The following is a 20,464-nucleotide window of genomic DNA, read 5'->3' as shown; positions in this document are numbered from 1 at the left end:
AACTAAAAATTTATATTGTAGTATTTGGTGATTTAGTAGAATATAATCACAAAATATTATAATAGGTTAATAACTTATGTAAAGATAGGTTGTTTTAATTAAAATGTTTATATTTAGACTATTTGTAGCTACTGTACATACAAAGGTTAGATTAGATAAAAATAAGACTTTGTAGATAATGTATGTTTATAGAATTTGCAGAGAAGAATTTTGTAGTAAAGATTCATTTTTAAAGTTACTATCCGAGAAAAATATAGTTCATAAAGAAAGTGCATTTCTGATTACATAACTGCTTTCACTCATCTTTACCTTACAACTTTTAATTATATATGACCTGAAATCAGTTTTTATATTATGTTTTTTGATAAGGCAAATCTGAAAGACAGTATAATGCCATTCCTAATATACTACTTTCTACTTATGAATTTGCTATTATGTAATTTTAATCTCTTTACTCTCTTTTAAGAACACTCTATAAGTGAACATTCATGAGAACATTATTGTATAAGTGAATAGCTACACATTTTATTTAATTCCTTTATATTTATCATTTACTTCATGTATTTATGATGTTTAGAAATAGAAAATTAAGAGCTATATCTAAAGAGAACTATATTGCTTATTTATATTGGCTAACATTTTCTTGCTCTCCACTGCATTACATTTTTTATTGACAATGATTTACTCTTGTTTTTGAAATTACGTTCTGTACATTTTGTAAGTATGCTTCCCAGATTTCATTCAAATTGGATTTTTAGATATAGGTGCAGACATTTATGTACACAGGTAATTTAATGATGTTCATTGTGCATTGTTTATTTATCAAGCTCATTTTATCTATAAATATCACAGATATAAAGTATTTTAGTGCAAGAATTTGATCAGCTTGTTACAGATAGAATAATAAAGATATTGGTAAAACAAACAGCATTAGTCAGTTATTTGTTGATATGTAGTTCTCTGTGACTTTGTATTGTGCAATGAAGAATAAATAAATCTTTTTATAGTGTCCATCTAGTATAGTTTCATTTATTACTGCTTTCTGAACGGTAATTGGATGAATGAAATAGAATTTTAACATTCTGTTGGATAGCCTGTCAATTACAATTTATCAGGTGTTTATCATGTAAAGTTATCTTTTATTGAACAAGATATAGTTCTCTACAATAAAGAAAAGTTGAGCAAATCAACTTTTGAATCCAAGACATTTGATAAATGGATGGAAACAACATTGAAATGGTTTTTTTTATTTAATTTTTCCAAGTTTAGTTTAGCATTTGTTGTTAGTAGTTAATAAATAAAACAGAAAATAAGTGAAACAATACAAAGATTTTGTCATTAAGTGGCTTTTTTGTATTTATAATGTATTGCAGTTTGGACAGTTCTGTCTTAAATATTTCATTTTTTGCATTGACTTATCTTAAAATTATAACTACAATGAATTTTTAACAAAAATAAAATGAAAGAAAAAAGGAAAAAATTGAATGTTTGAACTGATGTCAAAACTGCATACAGGTTAAGTGAAAAATTTCAATAACTTCAGGGTTTGAGATATAAAGTGATGCAGATTATCACAATGTTTTTCTTTTTATTCTAATAACTTTCTGCAATTTATACTCAGGAAATTATAGTAACTTATTGATGACACATTATTATTTGAAATATCTAAGAATTGCAACATATTTCTATATTACTGCATTTATTCTAATAAATAGCACATGGTCTATAAATTTTTTCATCTTGAAGTTGCACTGTTTACCATAGAGTGATTATTATTTCTGTTTTTTGGGGATTGGCTGTGACTGTTATTCAGCTTTAACTATTAATGGAATAAATTTCATAAATTTTTTACTTTATTATTATTTGAACAACATGCCACTGAGATCATTTGTACTTTTCAACCTAAGATAACACTGAATAAAATGAGCAATTTTTTAGTTTATGGTAAGCCTTATCTTCCTTCAATAGACAGTGTGCTTACAATTAGAGCATGCTGTCTATAACTTTTTGTTTCATTCTGCAGTTGCCTGTTTATTAGAATAAATATGGTATATCATAATTAAATAGCTGTTACTAGTTATCTTTTTATTTAATATTAATATACAAGTAGACCCCCCTATAATGCTTAGATACGTTCCACGCTAATCGAATTTTACGTTATAGGAATGATTAAATACATGATCCAATCGCAGCCCGATAGGTGAGAACTTTATGGACTAACACTGTTCGAAAGGTTTTCTTCTATAAAATTAATTGATTCTAGACTAATTCAACTCAACATTTCCAAAACACGTATAATTTTTTGGGAGTAATCCGTATTTCCTATGCTATAAACAAAAAATTATAGGATTACTTACTGAGTGTGTACCGTTCGACTACGCCGTTGCTTAAAGCTGGTTTTCATTGCGGAACAGCACATTAAACGGCGGCCGCGATTTCTAATAACGAATTTTTCGCATAAAAATAACTTGACCTTTGGAGACATCATTAATATAAATAATTTTTATGGACGTTGAATAAGAAGTGTTTCTTTCACAAGAAATGTATAAAATTAGTGCTGTATTAGACTTACGGTACCTAATTTACATACTGTGCAGACGATAATAAACTCAACTTACTAGCCTAAAATCTCCGTAGCGTGTTGCCAGGCGGCAGAAAGCATATATATAATTATAATAAAGTTACAATAAATTAAGTTAATATATAATTATATATACAGTACCTAATTTATATATAATTTATATATAATTATATGTACAGTACCTAATTTATATATAATTTATATATAATACTAAACAGACGATAGCAAACTCAATTTAGCCGCTCCGTAGCGTGGCGCAGGGTTGGAGGAAAGTAGTTCGGCTGCTCATCCACTATTGGTCCAGACTCTATCAATCTTGTCGCGAAACGACGTTATAGGAGGTACTTTATACGAAAGTTTCTACAATTTTTTCGCTACGTTATAGGAATTGTCGTTATAGGAACGTACGTTATAGGGGGGTCGACTGTATATTATTTTATAAAGTTTGTAAGTTTTAAAATATGATTTTAAAATTTATTTATCATATTATATAATTTCATATATTTTAGCATTTCGATGTGAAGAAAGGATAAGAAGAAAAAGAGAAGCTGTTCAAGACATGGGTATGCCTTTTCTAATATTTAAATACAGTAAGACCCTGCTTAAACGTTGCCTTGCTTAATGCTGATTCAATATAACACAGTCTGCTCGAAGCCTTAAAAAAGCTCAAAATATATGCTGATTTAAATTATTGCAGCATTTCATTGTTTCATGTAAAATACAATTATTTGCGAACACAAGCCAATTAGCAAAAGGAGGTAAAAAGGTGTACTTTCTTTAAATCTATGTTTGTTTAGTGCAATTTTGGAAAAAATATAACACCAGGGATGCCATAGGAAATATCGACTCGGCTTGGCAAGAATTAATTGATAAAGTGTGGAAGAAGTTATGGCCGAAGGTATCCAAGAATTCTCAAAGAGAAGAGCCTATCGCTGTACAGTTAGGTTGACCAAACTCAACCTAATCGATATATCGGACTAGGAGATATAGTCGAGCAGGATATTGAGGAGTTACAGCAAGTTTCTGGGAAGAGCCTTACCAATGACGACCTTCAAGAACAGGCAGAACATGGAATTTGTGTGGAACTGGAAAAATAGAGATCCTGAAAATGAAAAACCCAAAAAATTTCTTTACGGATTTCCTTAGTAAAAGTTATGTAAGATAACCGAAATCGTCGATCAAATTGTAGCGAATGATCCAGATTTTGAAAGGAGAGCAAAAGCGAAACCAGGCGTTTTGGATGCGATCTTCTGCTTTCGACATTTGCTTAAGGAAAGAAAAAAGCGACAATTGAAACTTAATAACTTTATTGCAAAAGAACAAGAATTTCAGAAAAATCAGGACCTTCATTACAAAAAAATGAACTTTACATTTCTGTGTGCATATGTTTATGTGTTATTTAATGTATATTATTATACAAATCAATATAAAAATAACTTAAAATTAAAGTAAAATTTGTTTATTTTTGGTCACATGTTCCCCTATCCCTATTTACTCTATGTTAAAATGCCCTCATTTAATACTGTTTCGCTCAGCGCTTTATTGTCTAGGAACTCATCCCCCGCATTAAACGAGGTTTTACTGTATTTAAAAATTCATTTATAATTAGCAAAATTTATTGTCTAGATTTCTGAAGAATTAATTTGATTGTTTAAATTTATTTGAAATGCTGTTAAAGATTTCAAAATGCAGAATGATTAAACAATATATTTATTTGTGAATTTTTTGTCTCTTTAATCCTTTTGGTAGACTATCTCACAGCAAAGTAACTCCTTGCAAATATATTTATTTGCAAGGAGTTTCGAATTTGTTGTCTTTTGAATCCAAATAAATAAATATTTAAGACAAATGTTTCTCTTATAACATATAATAGAGCATAACAAGCATGGTTGGTTCACTGCATTGCCAAATTTATTCTTTGCAAATAAACTTTTTATTTGACCACTTTATAAAATATGCATGACGTCAATATATTATGGAGAGAAGTGTTTGTTGAAGTCATGTAGTGTTGGTGGGAATGAATCTTCACTTAATATTGTACCATTATATTTAATTCTTTTTGTTTATTTCATGTTTAAATTTCTTTTGGTTTTAATTTATTTTCATTTTATTAAATTTTCTTGTAATTTTAAATTTAAAAATATTTTTTAATTTGCTTTAATTCACTTTGGAAAATTTTGAATTTATAAAAACACACTTATAATTTTAAAGCTAATGATTTCTTTTAAAAGAATAAAAGCATTTATGATTAAGAAACATTTGTTTTGGCTTCCTGAATTTCGTATTTTTCTTCTTATTTTATTAAATATTTGTAGAATATTAAAAATATAAAAGGCGTTTTATTGAAATGTTTCATTAAAATTTCAAAATCAAAAAATGGAAATTATAAATGAAGTTTTAATATATAAATTCAACTATGAAAAAATAATAAACATAAAAGAGTAGAATTTTCTTTCTTAAAATATTACAGAATATTTTAAGTATCTTTAAATATATAAAATCTGTATGTTGAAATTTGTATTATTTTTTGTACTGTAGAAAATGGCATTATACCAATCCAGCTTTGATTCTATGAATTGCAAGTTTGCATTTAGATTTAATTTCATTAATTAAATAATATCAGCAAAATTTATTTAAACAATATATATTTAATTATATAAATTAATTTTTTTTTTAATAAATTGTAATAAAATAAATTTAAATGCTTATTTGTTTATTTAATAAAGTTGACAGCCATGATGATGACGATCAGAAAAAATGTTGTTTCCTGGGAACACTTTTGGACAAGCATAAGCGCTCATGTGAAGAACGAGCCGAATTACTTAAAATTCATGTCAAAGAAAATGAAGAAAACAATACTTGTATTGAAACTTTCTTAAACTGTTGTTTAAAATTAGCACCTCAATTATTAGCATCAACTGATGGTAAAAGAAATAATTTTAAAATCAATAGTAGTTAGGATAAAGAAGGATAATGATAATTTAATATATTTTAAGTTAACATTAATACAAATGTAATTTAATTGCAAGCAATGCAAGCTATAGGAATTTAATTTAATTAAATTAATTTAATATAGGAATTTAATATAGAAAAGCTATAGGAATTAAATTAAATTAAATTAAATTCCTATAGCTTGTAGAATATTTAGAAAATTATATGACATCATTTTTTAGGCTGAAAACATTAAAAATTTATTTTAAAATCTTATAAATTTAATTTTTCATCAGAAATAAAAATTACACTTGGAACTCCTTCATTCAAAATCTTTAAATAATGACTAAACAATTGTATAAATTTAAGATATATTAAAGACAAAATGCTTTTGATAAAAGTTTTTAAAGTATAATTTATATTGAGGCACTTGAAAGATAGAAAAGGATTTTTCAAAATTTTAAAGTCAAACATTTATAAATTATGAAATAAAATAAAATAGATAAACATAAATTTTCTTAGTTCTATTCATAAATTTATTATAACTAGATTTAAGAATAATCTTAAATAAGTTATAATTATTTATTTAATGATTTTTTGTAGTGTTTAAACATGAGATTCAAAAATACAGTTTATTGAATGAATAATGAACAACACAATTACTTGTATCTCAGAAATATTATAGAACGTCATTAGTTTAATGTAAAAGTTATATTTTATTATTTTATTATAACATTTTCAAAGTATAACATCCATTCATCAGATATTTCATCAAAATAAATAATTGGAAGAACTAAATCAAACTACTATTTATCTATATACATCAAGATTGCCTCGTATCACTTAATGAATCATCAATGATGTTGCTATTTAAGTTACATTTCAATGCACTTGAGAAAAGATACTATTTTCATTTTTCAGTATGCACCACAGTTGAATTTAGATCAAATTAATTAATAAAAGCTGTGTTAACATTTTGTCAGGCATGATCTGTATTTTAAAACAAGCAGTGCAACCCATCCTGGGGATGGACAATTTTTTCTTTTAGGTTAATTATTATTTACCATAATTTTTCTTCATTATCATATGTTATAATTATTTATTTGAAAAAATAATATATACATGAAAAAAATACAAATAAATAAGGAAAATACAGTAAAAATACAATATAACATATCATTACTTTGAGCACTACTACAGTCAACATCATTGGAACCATACATCGTGCTTCACTTTCATGATAACTTTCTAAAACTTTTTTTGCATCTATGGTGCTTTCTCTTTAATCTTTTATAGTAGTTTTGGCATTTTGCTTCTTCTCCTTAGAATGATTTTGAAGAATGCAAGGCATGTCTTGTAGTTGTATGAGTCTATAAAAATATCATACTTGCAATTAAAAGCATGAAAGTTGTATAAACAAGTAGAAATGAACCAATCTATTTTTTTAGTAAAAAGTACTAAAACACAAACATAAAGTAATTGTTATAACTTATAATTTACTAATTATCTATAATACAGATAAATGTTTAGTTTTAGTCAATAATAAAAATTTTTATAATTCTTAATGTTTACTAACAAAAGTAAGATAAGGAAAATAAAAATAGCAGAAAAAAGTGGAAGAATTACTTACATCTTTTCCACACATCCACATAACATAAGCAGGTGTAATATATAATAAGGATGGGTTATACTGTATTTCTTCTGAAAAAAGTAACTGTTTTCCAAAATCAAAACACTCTACACTCTGGTATTGTTTAGTACAGACATCCCTTTGAGAATACTCCTCTCTTCAAGCTGATCACATGCATTTGGAAGCAATGGTGTCTATAAGAAAAAAATACCATCTTGAGGACAGGTTGCACCTGACAAAAGGTTAATATATATATATATATATATAGAATAAATGTAAGTATATATATAGATAAAGTAATATATATAATAGTCTATTATATTGCCTTTATAAGCATTTTATGCATGAAATACACCTAAAACGGTAAAAAAGAAAGTTTTGTTTTGGGGTTAGTAATGGATTAATTCATTTTTCATTGTTCTCAAACTGAAAATTTGTTTCAGCTTGAGAACAGATTGGTTTCCGAATAACTTTTAGGAACAAATTAAGTTTGTAAAATGATGTTTTACTGTGTTTTATAAAATCAGTGCAATTCCTTTATATATTTCAGCATTTTAGTTACATCAGTAATATGTTCATATAATCCAATCACATTATATCACACAATCAGTAATATGTTCATATAATCAAAAACACATTAATTTAAAAACATTTCATTTTTTTCTTTTAATTTTTGACTTTTTTGACAATTTTTGTTTGTTTCGTCTGTGATGAAACATGCTTCAAAAATTTTAATGTTTTAATGAAATATAACTTTGGTATTAAGCTAATGAATTGCTGTTATATGACTTAAATTTAAGAATTTAGAAATATATATCACAATTGTCTGTGAAACTTTTGTCAGAATTAATTGCTTCTACATCTCTCTTCTCGGTGTACATAAAGAGAAATTTATGTATATTGAGTACATTATTATGAAGTGACTTAGCTTTGTAAACAAATTTTTATAATGAAAATGATATAGTAGCCATTGTGATAACTTACTGAACTAATTATTGCACTTTTACCAGTGGGATTTTAAAAGAATGCCAACATTTGGATCATTGACTCAATGGATCATTCTCAGCTATCAAAAGTGAAAAGTAGAGTACTATGTCATTAGGAAGGACAAATACGTAGATTCGGATAAAATCAGCAATCAGTGTGCCAATGTCATAAACAATCTTTTCTGCTTGTTTACTTTACACACATCTATCTCTTTGGGCTTCCTTCTAACACTAGCACTCCACTTTTGACTTTTAACACTTTAAGATTACTTATTAATTGAGTTGAAAATATAGTATTCTTCTAAAATCCACTGATAATGAAACAGTAATTAGTCAAAAAATATTTATAAATTTACTATCTATTTACTAACCTAATTTACTAACGTCTACCTCTAGTAGCAAATTACTTTGTATTATTTATTAAAATTAGTGGAGTTCTACACAATTATTTAGGGTTCATATGGTATTACTACCTATAATTTTTCACATGATTCATAACATGAGATTCAAAATCATGATAAGACTTTTTAATAATATAATGAAATAAAGTTTTAAAATAGATTAAGTTGGAAAATACAAAAAAAATATTAAACAGAATTGTTTAATTCACAAATATTTTCATCTTTATTAAAGGCTATTTCAAATGAATATTTTAAAGAAAAACATGAAAATATAAATATATTTGAATTTAGTTAAGAACAATAAAACAGAAGAAAAAATTTATAAACTTAAACTTTTATAAATATAATTATTTTTATTGATTTTAGAATCTAATAAAGAACTTCATCCGAGTGATTTGAGTAGGGCAACTGGTGGTGTACTTGAAGGTCTTGAGTTTGTTGATGAAGCTGAGGAAGCTGATTTTGAAAGAACATTGGTCCGTAGAGATTTCAGAGAAACCTGGTTATTTAAAGATTATATAATTGGGTAAGTCAATGGATGTTGTTAAATTATTTTTCAAAAATATACAGTTTAGATATTACTTGAGTTTAGTTTTTTTCTGGTATACTATAAAAGATTAAAATTTCCATATAATTTATTATATGAATAGTAATTCAATAACTGGCTAGTAGGAAATTATACCAGCATTCTGTGTTAACGAATTTTTGTTCAGAGTTTGTTTGGACATGTATATTTCACAATTATCAATAGTCAATAAATATTAACTATCAACTCATTTTTTTGTAAGGTTTTTGCTAATGATAGTTGATATAGTTTTTATTGTTTTACAATTTAAAGTGTTTTCATACTAAGAAAATTATAATTAACTAAGAAAATAAGAATTAAAGCAGCATATAAAATATCATATGACTACAGTATTGATGGAATTCAGATTTTATTTATAAAAAATATAGTGTCTTCCAAAATAAATGCTACCATTTTAAATTACTGTAATTATTATGAGAATCTGAACTTTAACAAAAATCGGTTGTCGATGTCATCATACTTGTTCAATAATTGTTGTCATCTACTACCTGATAGAATCTCCACTTACACTTTCTTGACAGCAAAAACGATGCATTCCTGTAACCTGCTGACCTCTTGGCCAGACGATATCATGCTTATAGCATAATTAACGGCCGAAGAGTCAGTCGCCATTTAGTTCTTCCCAAGATAAGAAGTTGCCAGGCAAACCCTAAGGATAATCATCGCCAGTTCCTCAACCAATACTTTGTGCCTCCAAAATGGATTATACTATTGACTCGGACCCAAATTGCCTCCGAATTGGAATAACTTCGTCGTCAAAACCCCAAATAATTTGAGATTCCATTGACACCAAATCTACTCCCAGAAAAAAACATTTACCTCACTGACTAGTTGGATATACATTGTCCAGAACTGTCCTACATCAAGACTACAACCAGATCCTTCAACTACAGGTATTTATTGCCATGTGAACCTCATGTAAACTTTCTCTCTCTCACAACTCTTTTGTCTATAGGCCTCTTAAAGCTAATATCTAACAAAATTGTAAATTTTATCATGTTTTCTTTGAAATTAAATTGTTATTAGTTGTTAAAATGGCATCCAAGTGATTCTCTTCTGGTATGCTGGCTCTCAACCCATCTCCATTTGGAATCCGATCACCCGCGTATGCAACCACTCGTCTAATCTGAATCAACACACCATCTCAGCTTCCGTGTCAACGAGTCACGGTGGTGTCAGTCCTGACAAGGCACTAAAGAGATGCTAACCCTCTGGTCACATTATGTTAATTATTATCTGAGAAGTATGCAGTGTACACCAATCGATAGAGTTACTGTCCAAATACACATCTGTATACGAACATCTTGTCATCTACTTCTAGGAAGTATTATAAACAAAAATGACGATTCTGCAACTGAGAAGTTCTGCGGTTCTTTTGTTCTGCAGTTCACAGAGCATTTTTTGTTCTGCAGTTCACTCATCATTGTGCAACATAAGTAATCTGCAGGGGCTGTAGAGCTGCTATGAGAAGAGTGACAACAGATATTCTGTAGCGAATGTAGTAAGAATTTGAGTATTGGTTGGACCTATGCCATGTGACAAGAAGTGCATGCATTGAGAAATTGTAATGTGCAAATGTGAAACTTGGAAGTTTTCCAATGTTTTAATGTTCTCAGGTAATAATTAACCTAATTACAATAATTTAAAATGGTAGAATTCTATTTGGAAGACCATGTATAGTGCACTTTCACTAATCTGAACTAATTATTGTATTAAGATGTTTGGACTAGTGGAAAATTCAAATTAGCTTAGCTACAAAGAAACGGGAGTGAAAAAAAGAACTATAGACAAATAGTGGAATTGATTGAAGACCAAATCTAAAAGTAAAATTTTTAAATTATGCAATAAAATAAACAATATTAATTATATTTTATAATTGCCACAGAAAGTTTTACCAAAATTATGCTTAATTTTTTAAAGTCATTTTGAAAACAGGTTTTAACATCCATTTTAAGTCATGCTAAATTTCATTACAGAAATAAATTCAAAAATTATACTATACACATAATAAAAACTTGCATTTATAATAAAATGTCTTGGAGAAGGGTAATTGCCTCATTACTTTCCAGGATTTGTATCTGGACAAATACATTTATCTTTAAGTATTGTTTATACTATATTTGATACATATAATTATGGTAAAATGTGTACTAAAGTTTAAATTTACATCACATTTTTAAAAATAACTTATGATTGCTTTTGTGTTTTTGGCAAAACAAATGAACAAAATTGATTTGGATTAAGCTAAGTCTGGATTAGTGCAAATTTGGATTAGTGAAAGCTACTTCACTTTTATGAAATTTGATGAAAAAATGAATTAAAATAAATTATTTATTAACAAAATTTTAAAAATTATTTATTTAAATCTATTAAAATTACTATAATAAGACTAAAACTAAACTCTAAATAAAGATGATAGTATTAAGTTTACAACATAGTTGAGTGTAGTTAGGTTTCATTTATTGAAAAATAAATTTTAGCTTTCAGAAAGAGCACATTTATTTCTAATAGTTTACAATACAATGCCAAAGATTTACTGAATTTGTTCATATAGTGTTGTTTACAGAGTTGATATAACATCATCACATAGTAGATCATATAGTAATTTTGAAAGTAGAATATTGCAATTTGTTATAAGATTAATTTTTGAATTTTGAAAATACAAAGATGTGTGGGAAAATCAGAGAAAATATCCTAAATAATATAGTTAACATCTAATATTATACTGTTACTCTCTACTTGTGATACTTGTGATTATGGATTTAAAAGAATACTATGACACACACACCTTAGGTCTCTGAGAACCAATATCGTTTTACAAACGTTTTTAACCTGATCTACAGGCTATCATCAGGTATTTTGAATTCTCCTGAACGTTTTTTGTATTGGTTCCAGGTTCGAACGATTATGTGAAAAGAAAATCAAACTTTTTATAACTGTTTTGAACATCTCGTTGAAATATCAAATATATTAAAAATGTAACAAATAGTATAAATATGTTAAATTGAACTAATACATGGAATAAAATAAAATAAAATACAAATATACTAACACAATATACATAATTATATTGACCAAGTGCGTGTTACTTATTATATTTTACTACGTTATTTTTTATCATAAAATTTCCATGCTGATGGTAATCCTGTGGCATCTTTGTGGTTTAAACACTTGGCAGTACAGCTGGATCTATATACAGTGGTACCTCGGTATACGTCTGCTTTAGAATACGTCCAATTCGGAATACGTCCTGTTTGGACGAAGCAAATTTTGCTCGGTATATGACTTTTGCCACGGTTTATAACTTTGTTAAATTTCTTCTGATTTTAATTTTCAAGAAAAATTTTATTATTTTTATTAATCATGAATTGCAAAAAGGCAAATGAAAAGCAACAGAAAACTAAAAAAATTTACTAGAATCACAATGGAACTGAAAAAAGAAATTGTTGAGAAATATGAAGGTGGCATGCGTGTTCGAGATTTAATATCGTATTCCAAGAATGACGATATTGACAGTCATGAAAAATAAAGACATTATTAAATCTGCTAACGTTGCGAAAGGGGTTAAATCAATTTCTAAACAGATATCGAAGATATTAGATTATGTCGAGAAATTGGTTTTGCTTTGGATAATTGAAAAACAGTGTGCTGGCAACAGCGTATCAGAAGCAATTATTTGCGAGAAAGCTAAAAAGATACACGCTGATCTCATGAAAAATAAGCAGGAACTAGCCAGGAAAGTGAGGTGTTTAAAACCTGCATTTTTTTTTACATGAGAACGGATTAATCATTTTTACATTACTTCTTATGGGAAAGCTTGGTTTGGTATATGTCCTATTCGGTATAAGTCCAAACACCAGGAACGGATTAAGGTCGTATACCGAGGTTCCACTGTATTTCAAACTTTTCTACAATCATTGCTAAAGATGGTGAGCGCACCGGTCTAAAAATCTTAGCCTCATTCCATTCAACAACCAAACCCTCTGTTTGTGCTACTTTGTATAGTGCCATAGTATAGTACCCTTTGTTTACATTGTATATATGCTCTTTAAGCCTTTTGCTGAAATTCCTGGTGATGACACCTATATATTTTTTGTTCAGGCCTAATTGATCATTTTTATATGGCATTTTGTATACCTCAAATTTTTCTTCCTTTTTGATCGTATCTTTGTCATTTTTAAGCAAATTATAAACTGTGGGAGCCCTTTTGTATAGTAATCTTGTATTCTTGTAGTCTGCAATTTCTTCCATGATATTGGACATTCCTCTGTTATTAGTAAACTTAGTAACTTCTTTGTTCATATTCTGCTTTGTCTTCTTTCTGTTAGGATCTGAGTATGAGCTTATTAACTCTTCAATAACTTTTGCTCCAAATCCCAAGGTTCTATCAATGGTTCTGATCCTATTCAATTCTTGCAACCTGTCGTACACATTGGAGCAATAATGGAATGCCCTTCTAATAAGAACTGTAAATGCTGAAAGCTTATACATGTATGGATCATTGGAGGAGGAAGAAATGTATAATGGATTATGGGTGGGCATGATATATACCTTGTGCTTAAGGAACCATTCTCAAATGAAATGCCAATGTCCAAAAAATGCACTTCTGTTGTACTAAGTTGATCTAATTTTAGTTTTAAACCATCTTTGTTGGAATTCAAAACATATTGTATTCTGTCATCCTTCCATAAAATGAATACATCATCCACATATCTTTTGTATAAGATTATATCCTCTCTAAAATTCCTAATAGTAATCTGTTCTAATCTGTGTAGAACTATCATCAGTCTGCCCATAGGCACTGCTATATATCTTGCCTTCAAAGCTGAAGAATGATTGGAAACATATCAAGTTTGCAAGCAGCTCCATATATTCAGGGTAGGCTGACACATCTGGGTTTAATCTGTGTAAGGTGTCAATTAACGCATGACAACATAATAAAGGAAATATATTTCATTTATTACGAAAGGATTGAATTTTGTCAATTCCTAATCAATGTAAAACATTTAGGATAATAAACTAAGTGATGTATTGAGTTAATTAAACATATGTATTTTTTAAATTTTGAATAATAATCTAAAATAAATGAATCATTTAATTTGAAGTATTAATTTTTGACTTTTATAAAATGAATTTATTAAATTTACATTACTCTTAGGCCTGATAGAACAACTGAAGTGACGACAAGTTTACCACACAGCATTACAACATGGGTTATTCAAGCTATTAGTTTATCTGATCAGTGGGGAATGTGCATATCAGAACCAAAAGAAATTGTGTCATTTAAAAATGTTTTCATTCATTTGAATATTCCATATTCTGTTGTTCGTAATGAACAAGTAGAAATACAAGCTACTATTTTCAATTATAATCCAGAAACAATACCTGTAAGTATTTTTTTAATTAATATTTTATAGTATGTGTTGATCTGTAATTTAAATTTTCTCTGATTGTTTTAAAATGGTGATATAACATTATAATTAAAACATTTATGCCAAACTAGCTTACTCGTCGCGCATTGCTGCGATCTCAGAAGAAATGAAATTCAAGCAAACTCGTTATGATAAAATTAAATTTACATTTTATCATTTTTTATGAAACTTATTATTATATNATTAAAATTAGTGGAGTTCTACACAATTATTTAGGGTTCATATGGTATTACTACCTATAATTTTTCACATGATTCATAACATGAGATTCAAAAATACAGTTTATTGAATGAATAATGAACAACACAATTACTTGTATCTCAGAAATATTATAGAACGTCATTAGTTTAATGTAAAAGTTATATTTTATTATTTTATTATAACATTTTCAAAGTATAACATCCATTCATCAGATATTTCATCAAAATAAATAATTGGAAGAACTAAATCAAACTACTATTTATCTATATACATCAAGATTGCCTCGTATCACTTAATGAATCATCAATGATGTTGCTATTTAAGTTACATTTCAATGCACTTGAGAAAAGATACTATTTTCATTTTTCAGTATGCACCACAGTTGAATTTAGATCAAATTAATTAATAAAAGCTGTGTTAACATTTTGTCAGGCATGATCTGTATTTTAAAACAAGCAGTGCAACCCATCCTGGGGATGGACAATTTTTTCTTTTAGGTTAATTATTATTTACCATAATTTTTCTTCATTATCATATGTTATAATTATTTATTTGAAAAAATAATATATACATGAAAAAAATACAAATAAATAAGGAAAATACAGTAAAAATACAATATAACATATCATTACTTTGAGCACTACTACAGTCAACATCATTGGAACCATACATCGTGCTTCACTTTCATGATAACTTTCTAAAACTTTTTTTGCATCTATGGTGCTTTCTCTTTAATCTTTTATAGTAGTTTTGGCATTTTGCTTCTTCTCCTTAGAATGATTTTGAAGAATGCAAGGCATGTCTTGTAGTTGTATGAGTCTATAAAAATATCATACTTGCAATTAAAAGCATGAAAGTTGTATAAACAAGTAGAAATGAACCAATCTATTTTTTTAGTAAAAAGTACTAAAACACAAACATAAAGTAATTGTTATAACTTATAATTTACTAATTATCTATAATACAGATAAATGTTTAGTTTTAGTCAATAATAAAAATTTTTATAATTCTTAATGTTTACTAACAAAAGTAAGATAAGGAAAATAAAAATAGCAGAAAAAAGTGGAAGAATTACTTACATCTTTTCCACACATCCACATAACATAAGCAGGTGTAATATATAATAAGGATGGGTTATACTGTATTTCTTCTGAAAAAAGTAACTGTTTTCCAAAATCAAAACACTCTACACTCTGGTATTGTTTAGTACAGACATCCCTTTGAGAATACTCCTCTCTTCAAGCTGATCACATGCATTTGGAAGCAATGGTGTCTATAAGAAAAAAATACCATCTTGAGGACAGGTTGCACCTGACAAAAGGTTAATATATATATATATATATATAGAATAAATGTAAGTATATATATAGATAAAGTAATATATATAATAGTCTATTATATTGCCTTTATAAGCATTTTATGCATGAAATACACCTAAAACGGTAAAAAAGAAAGTTTTGTTTTGGGGTTAGTAATGGATTAATTCATTTTTCATTGTTCTCAAACTGAAAATTTGTTTCAGCTTGAGAACAGATTGGTTTCCGAATAACTTTTAGGAACAAATTAAGTTTGTAAAATGATGTTTTACTGTCTTTTATAAAATCAGTGCAATTCCTTTATATATTTCAGCATTTTAGTTACATCAGTAATATGTTCATATAATCCAATACAAAAACACATTAATTTAAAAACATTTCATTTTTTTCTTTTAATTTTTGACTTTTTTGACAATTTTTGTTTGTTTCGTCTGTGATGAAACATGCTTCAAAAATTTTAATGTTTTAATGAAATATAACTTTGGTATTAAGCTAATGAATTGCTGTTATATGACTTAAATTTAAGAATTTAGAAATATATATCACAATTGTCTGTGAAACTTTTGTCAGAATTAATTGCTTCTACATCTCTCTTCTCGGTGTACATAAAGAGAAATTTATGTATATTGAGTACATTATTATGAAGTGACTTAGCTTTGTAANTGTGTTAGATGTTTAGCTAGTTCCTGGTGCAGTGATGTAAACTTTTTGTACCAGAAATTGTGAATGTTGTCTACACCAGGTGTCTTCCAGTTGTGTGTTCTGTTAACAGCGTAGCGGATGTCGTGTACATTTATTTCAGCACAGGGCATAGTTGGTATGTTGTGCAAGTTTCTGTTCTCTTCGATCCAGCCTGCTTGAGCATTGTGTGTAACAGCATTGGACCAAAGAGAAGACCAATAAGTTGTGAGTTCTTCTTCTGTTGGTGTGCCACTGTGTTGTGTATCAGTGTTTGTTTTGGTACTGATTTTGTCTGTCGAAAAGTTTTTCATTGTTTGTGAATAATTTATTTTGTTGTTTTCGTAGTGTACATGTTTTGTATCGTTTGAGTCTACGTGCTTTGGCTGCGAGTTTCTGTTTTAGTGTATTGATGTATTCTGTAATGTGTGTGTTGTGATGTTCATGTTTTGTGTGTGTTTTGATTTTCTTGAAAATGTTATTGAGTTGTTTCTTTAATTTGGGTGTTATGTTGTGACAGTGAGGTGAGGATATTGTTGTGTGAATCTATGGTGTAGTTGTTGTCTGTATGCTGTCATGTTTGTTTCGAGTTTTGTGATTGTGTAGTAAGTACAGATGATAAACTCGTTCATTTCTGATATCCATTTCATTCATTGGCATGGTTTTCCAGCCTTTGTGGTCTGTGGATGCATTGCCACAGAAACACCAAGGCTAGGTTGGTTCCTCACATCTGTTGAGGGCATTGCAGTAGCCATGCTTGGGCCGGCGCTGCTTTTGCCACCGGTAACCAAGGGAGACTGCGGCCTATTTTTCGAACATGAGCCTCTGCCTAACCCACGAACGCGGACCTTGTTAACCTGGGCGATGTCCGAGCCGGTATCACACTTTGATTTGGTTACTACCATGATAATTATCTCCACAGAATGTGGGTGTGGTCACTCTTAGCTTCATTTCTCCCCATAGACCTTACTGGCATGGGTGTCCCTACCAGGAGCTTGCGCTTCAGCCTGCATTGCTCTATGGTTCAGTAAAATTACTTGGCTCTCCCACCACGACCAGGTGGTGACCATGGGAGAGTTATTATTATTATTNGATCATTTGACATTTATTAAATTATTTGATTTGTTGATTTACTGTTTATTTAAAATATTTATTATTTAGTACTACTGTAATATAAATTGTTTGAGAGAAAATATGATTTATCTTTTTGCATATTTTACAGAAGATACAATAAAATATATTTCAGATCTTATTAGCCAAGCATTCGTGGCATTATTATTATTGGTAAATAATATTTCAAATAAACTGAAATATATCATTATTATATATGATGATAATACATGATGTAATAACACCACAGCTTAATTATAGTTTCTATTTTATATTTTTGTAAATTAGTTGATTTGCATAAAAGCTATTTAGGAGTTTTTCCTCAGCATTACAAATGTGACCAAAGGGTCGGCACCAGACTGGTGATGCCTATGTCGGGATCGGTGATGGCAATTCATTTGTTCACGCGTGAACAGTCAGATTCAGGAGTTGGAACGTCCTGAGAGACAATGTGGTTGAAAGATGTGCACGCTACAACTTACTTAAAAATACCCATTTATTTTTGTATATAATTAAATTATTTACACGTATACATAAGATAATGTTATAGTGTTCTAGCATCATAAAATGAATAAAGCTTCGGTAGCGTAGTATTTTTTGTTACTTTACTAAGTTAGCCGAGAGAGAGCTTTCATTTCTTCATGTGAGAATAAATACCTTGATCAGTCAAATCGGCTTGATTGAAGTCTTGAAATTGTAAAATGTCCTGATGACAGGGTGGAGAGGTTTCCTGGTTGGGTAGAGATAGGGTGCTTGAGGTTACAGTTCACAATCAAAAAGTTCATTTCTAAGGCGTCTACAGTGAAGGGTTGTCAAAAGGATCAGTGCGGAGGTCGGCAAACTCTTGGTGTTGGTTCTGATGCTCGTCTTTTATTTTGGGGGTCCTCTCCCTAGATTTCAATGCCCATTTTTGACCATGTTAAGTTATTTTGACCAAAAGGTGAATTTTGGATGAAAGTTCCTGATGACACACATTCGGAAGATGTGTGACCATGGGAAAGGAAGTAGATCTGGGGAAGGATGTGATCACATCCTTCCAGTTTTTTCTTTGTGTTGGGAAAATTTTTCTTTATACAATATGCGAGATTTAAGCATTAATTTAAACAAATTTGATATATTTTCTTGCAGTTAATTAAAATTTTCATCTTATTTGGTCTCTCACACAAGGATGGGAAAGTTTTTTTAATATTCTATAATGGCATTAACCTGAATGATAAATAAATATTCTATGAATATGTAGATTGTATATGACAGGATATTTTTATTATTTGAATTCCATATTGTTGTTGCAAAAGTGATAAACAATATGTTGTTTGTAAAAAATAAACTAAAACCAGAAGCAATAGCAAAGCTTATTAAAAAAAAATATATAAACACATATAATTATTTTTATTCAAGATCCCAAGCAAGCATTTTTATTAATACAATAATCTGTCATTAGATTAGGATGAGAGAAAATAACAAATTCTTATTATTTTGTATTGCAGCCTTTGGAATGTATTATGATAAATTTTTAATATTAAACATGAAAGAAAAAAATCAAAATTAAACTATGTAATAACTAAAAGTTTATTTTTAATAAATATTTACGTATAATTTTATTATAGGTTACTGTCTATATGTACGGTGTTGAAAACCTTTGTACAGGAGTGCAAGCAGGAGAGAAAAGTGAACGTAAAAAAATTTGGGTTGAAGGTAATTCAGCAGGAAACGTTGGTTTTCCTGTTGTTCCTTTAAAAGATCAGAAATTTCCTATTCATATGGTGGCTTTGAGTCCTGCTGGTTCAGATGTTATTATTAAAGAATTAAATGTTGTGGTAAGTGCAATGTCATGTTTACTTAAATATTAAACATTATTTCATTCTTTATTAATTAATTATATATGTAAAGCCATAGGGAAGAAGTACTGCCTTCGTTAACAATTATTTTAAATGTAGCCTATCTAAATATATAAAATTGCTTGTCCTGACTGACTCACTCATTCATTCACTGATTCATCATCGCCCAGAGCAAACCGCTTAACCTAAAGAGGTGAAATTTGGTACACAGTTAGGGTACGTCATGGAAACGCACACTAAGAAAGGATTTTTCGAAATTCCAACGCGGGGGGGNTTGGTTCTGATGCTCGTCTTTTATTTTGGGGGTCCTCTCCCTAGATTTCAATGCCCATTTTTGACCATGTTAAGTTATTTTGACCAAAAGGTGAATTTTGGATGAAAGTTCCTGATGACACACATTCGGAAGATGTGTGACCATGGGAAAGGAAGTAGATCTGGGGAAGGATGTGATCACATCCTTCCAGTTTTTTCTTTGTGTTGGGAAAATTTTTCTTTATACAATATGCGAGATTTAAGCATTAATTTAAACAAATTTGATATATTTTCTTGCAGTTAATTAAAATTTTCATCTTATTTGGTCTCTCACACAAGGATGGGAAAGTTTTTTTAATATTCTATAATGGCATTAACCTGAATGATAAATAAATATTCTATGAATATGTAGATTGTATATGACAGGATATTTTTATTATTTGAATTCCATATTGTTGTTGCAAAAGTGATAAACAATATGTTGTTTGTAAAAAATAAACTAAAACCAGAAGCAATAGCAAA

The 20,464-nt window shown here is 28.7% G+C and overlaps 1 protein-coding gene across 1 annotated transcript in view; it reads left to right on the top strand.

Moving 5' to 3' along the window:
* Positions 1 to 3,063: 3,063 nt before the first annotated feature.
* The window catches only part of LOC111614986 (CD109 antigen-like), a 34,624-nt gene continuing 17,223 nt past the window's right edge, over positions 3,064 to 20,464 (top strand). The window contains exons 1-5 of the mRNA XM_023356357.1: positions 3,064 to 3,144; positions 5,308 to 5,505; positions 8,896 to 9,055; positions 14,274 to 14,502; positions 19,460 to 19,669. Coding sequence (XP_023212125.1) covers positions 3,141 to 3,144; positions 5,308 to 5,505; positions 8,896 to 9,055; positions 14,274 to 14,502; positions 19,460 to 19,669 — 801 coding nt within the window. The 5' untranslated portion in view covers positions 3,064 to 3,140. The remainder of the gene's footprint in view (positions 3,145 to 5,307; positions 5,506 to 8,895; positions 9,056 to 14,273; positions 14,503 to 19,459; positions 19,670 to 20,464) is intronic.

Source organism: Centruroides sculpturatus, unplaced genomic scaffold (assembly GCF_000671375.1).
Source record: "Centruroides sculpturatus isolate CEXI.00-Female unplaced genomic scaffold, Cexi_2.0 scaffold2012, whole genome shotgun sequence".
NCBI classification, from domain to species: Eukaryota; Metazoa; Arthropoda; class Arachnida; order Scorpiones; family Buthidae; genus Centruroides; species Centruroides sculpturatus.
Note: the sequence above shows the minus strand (reverse complement) of the source record. Positions and strands in the feature narration are given on the sequence as shown.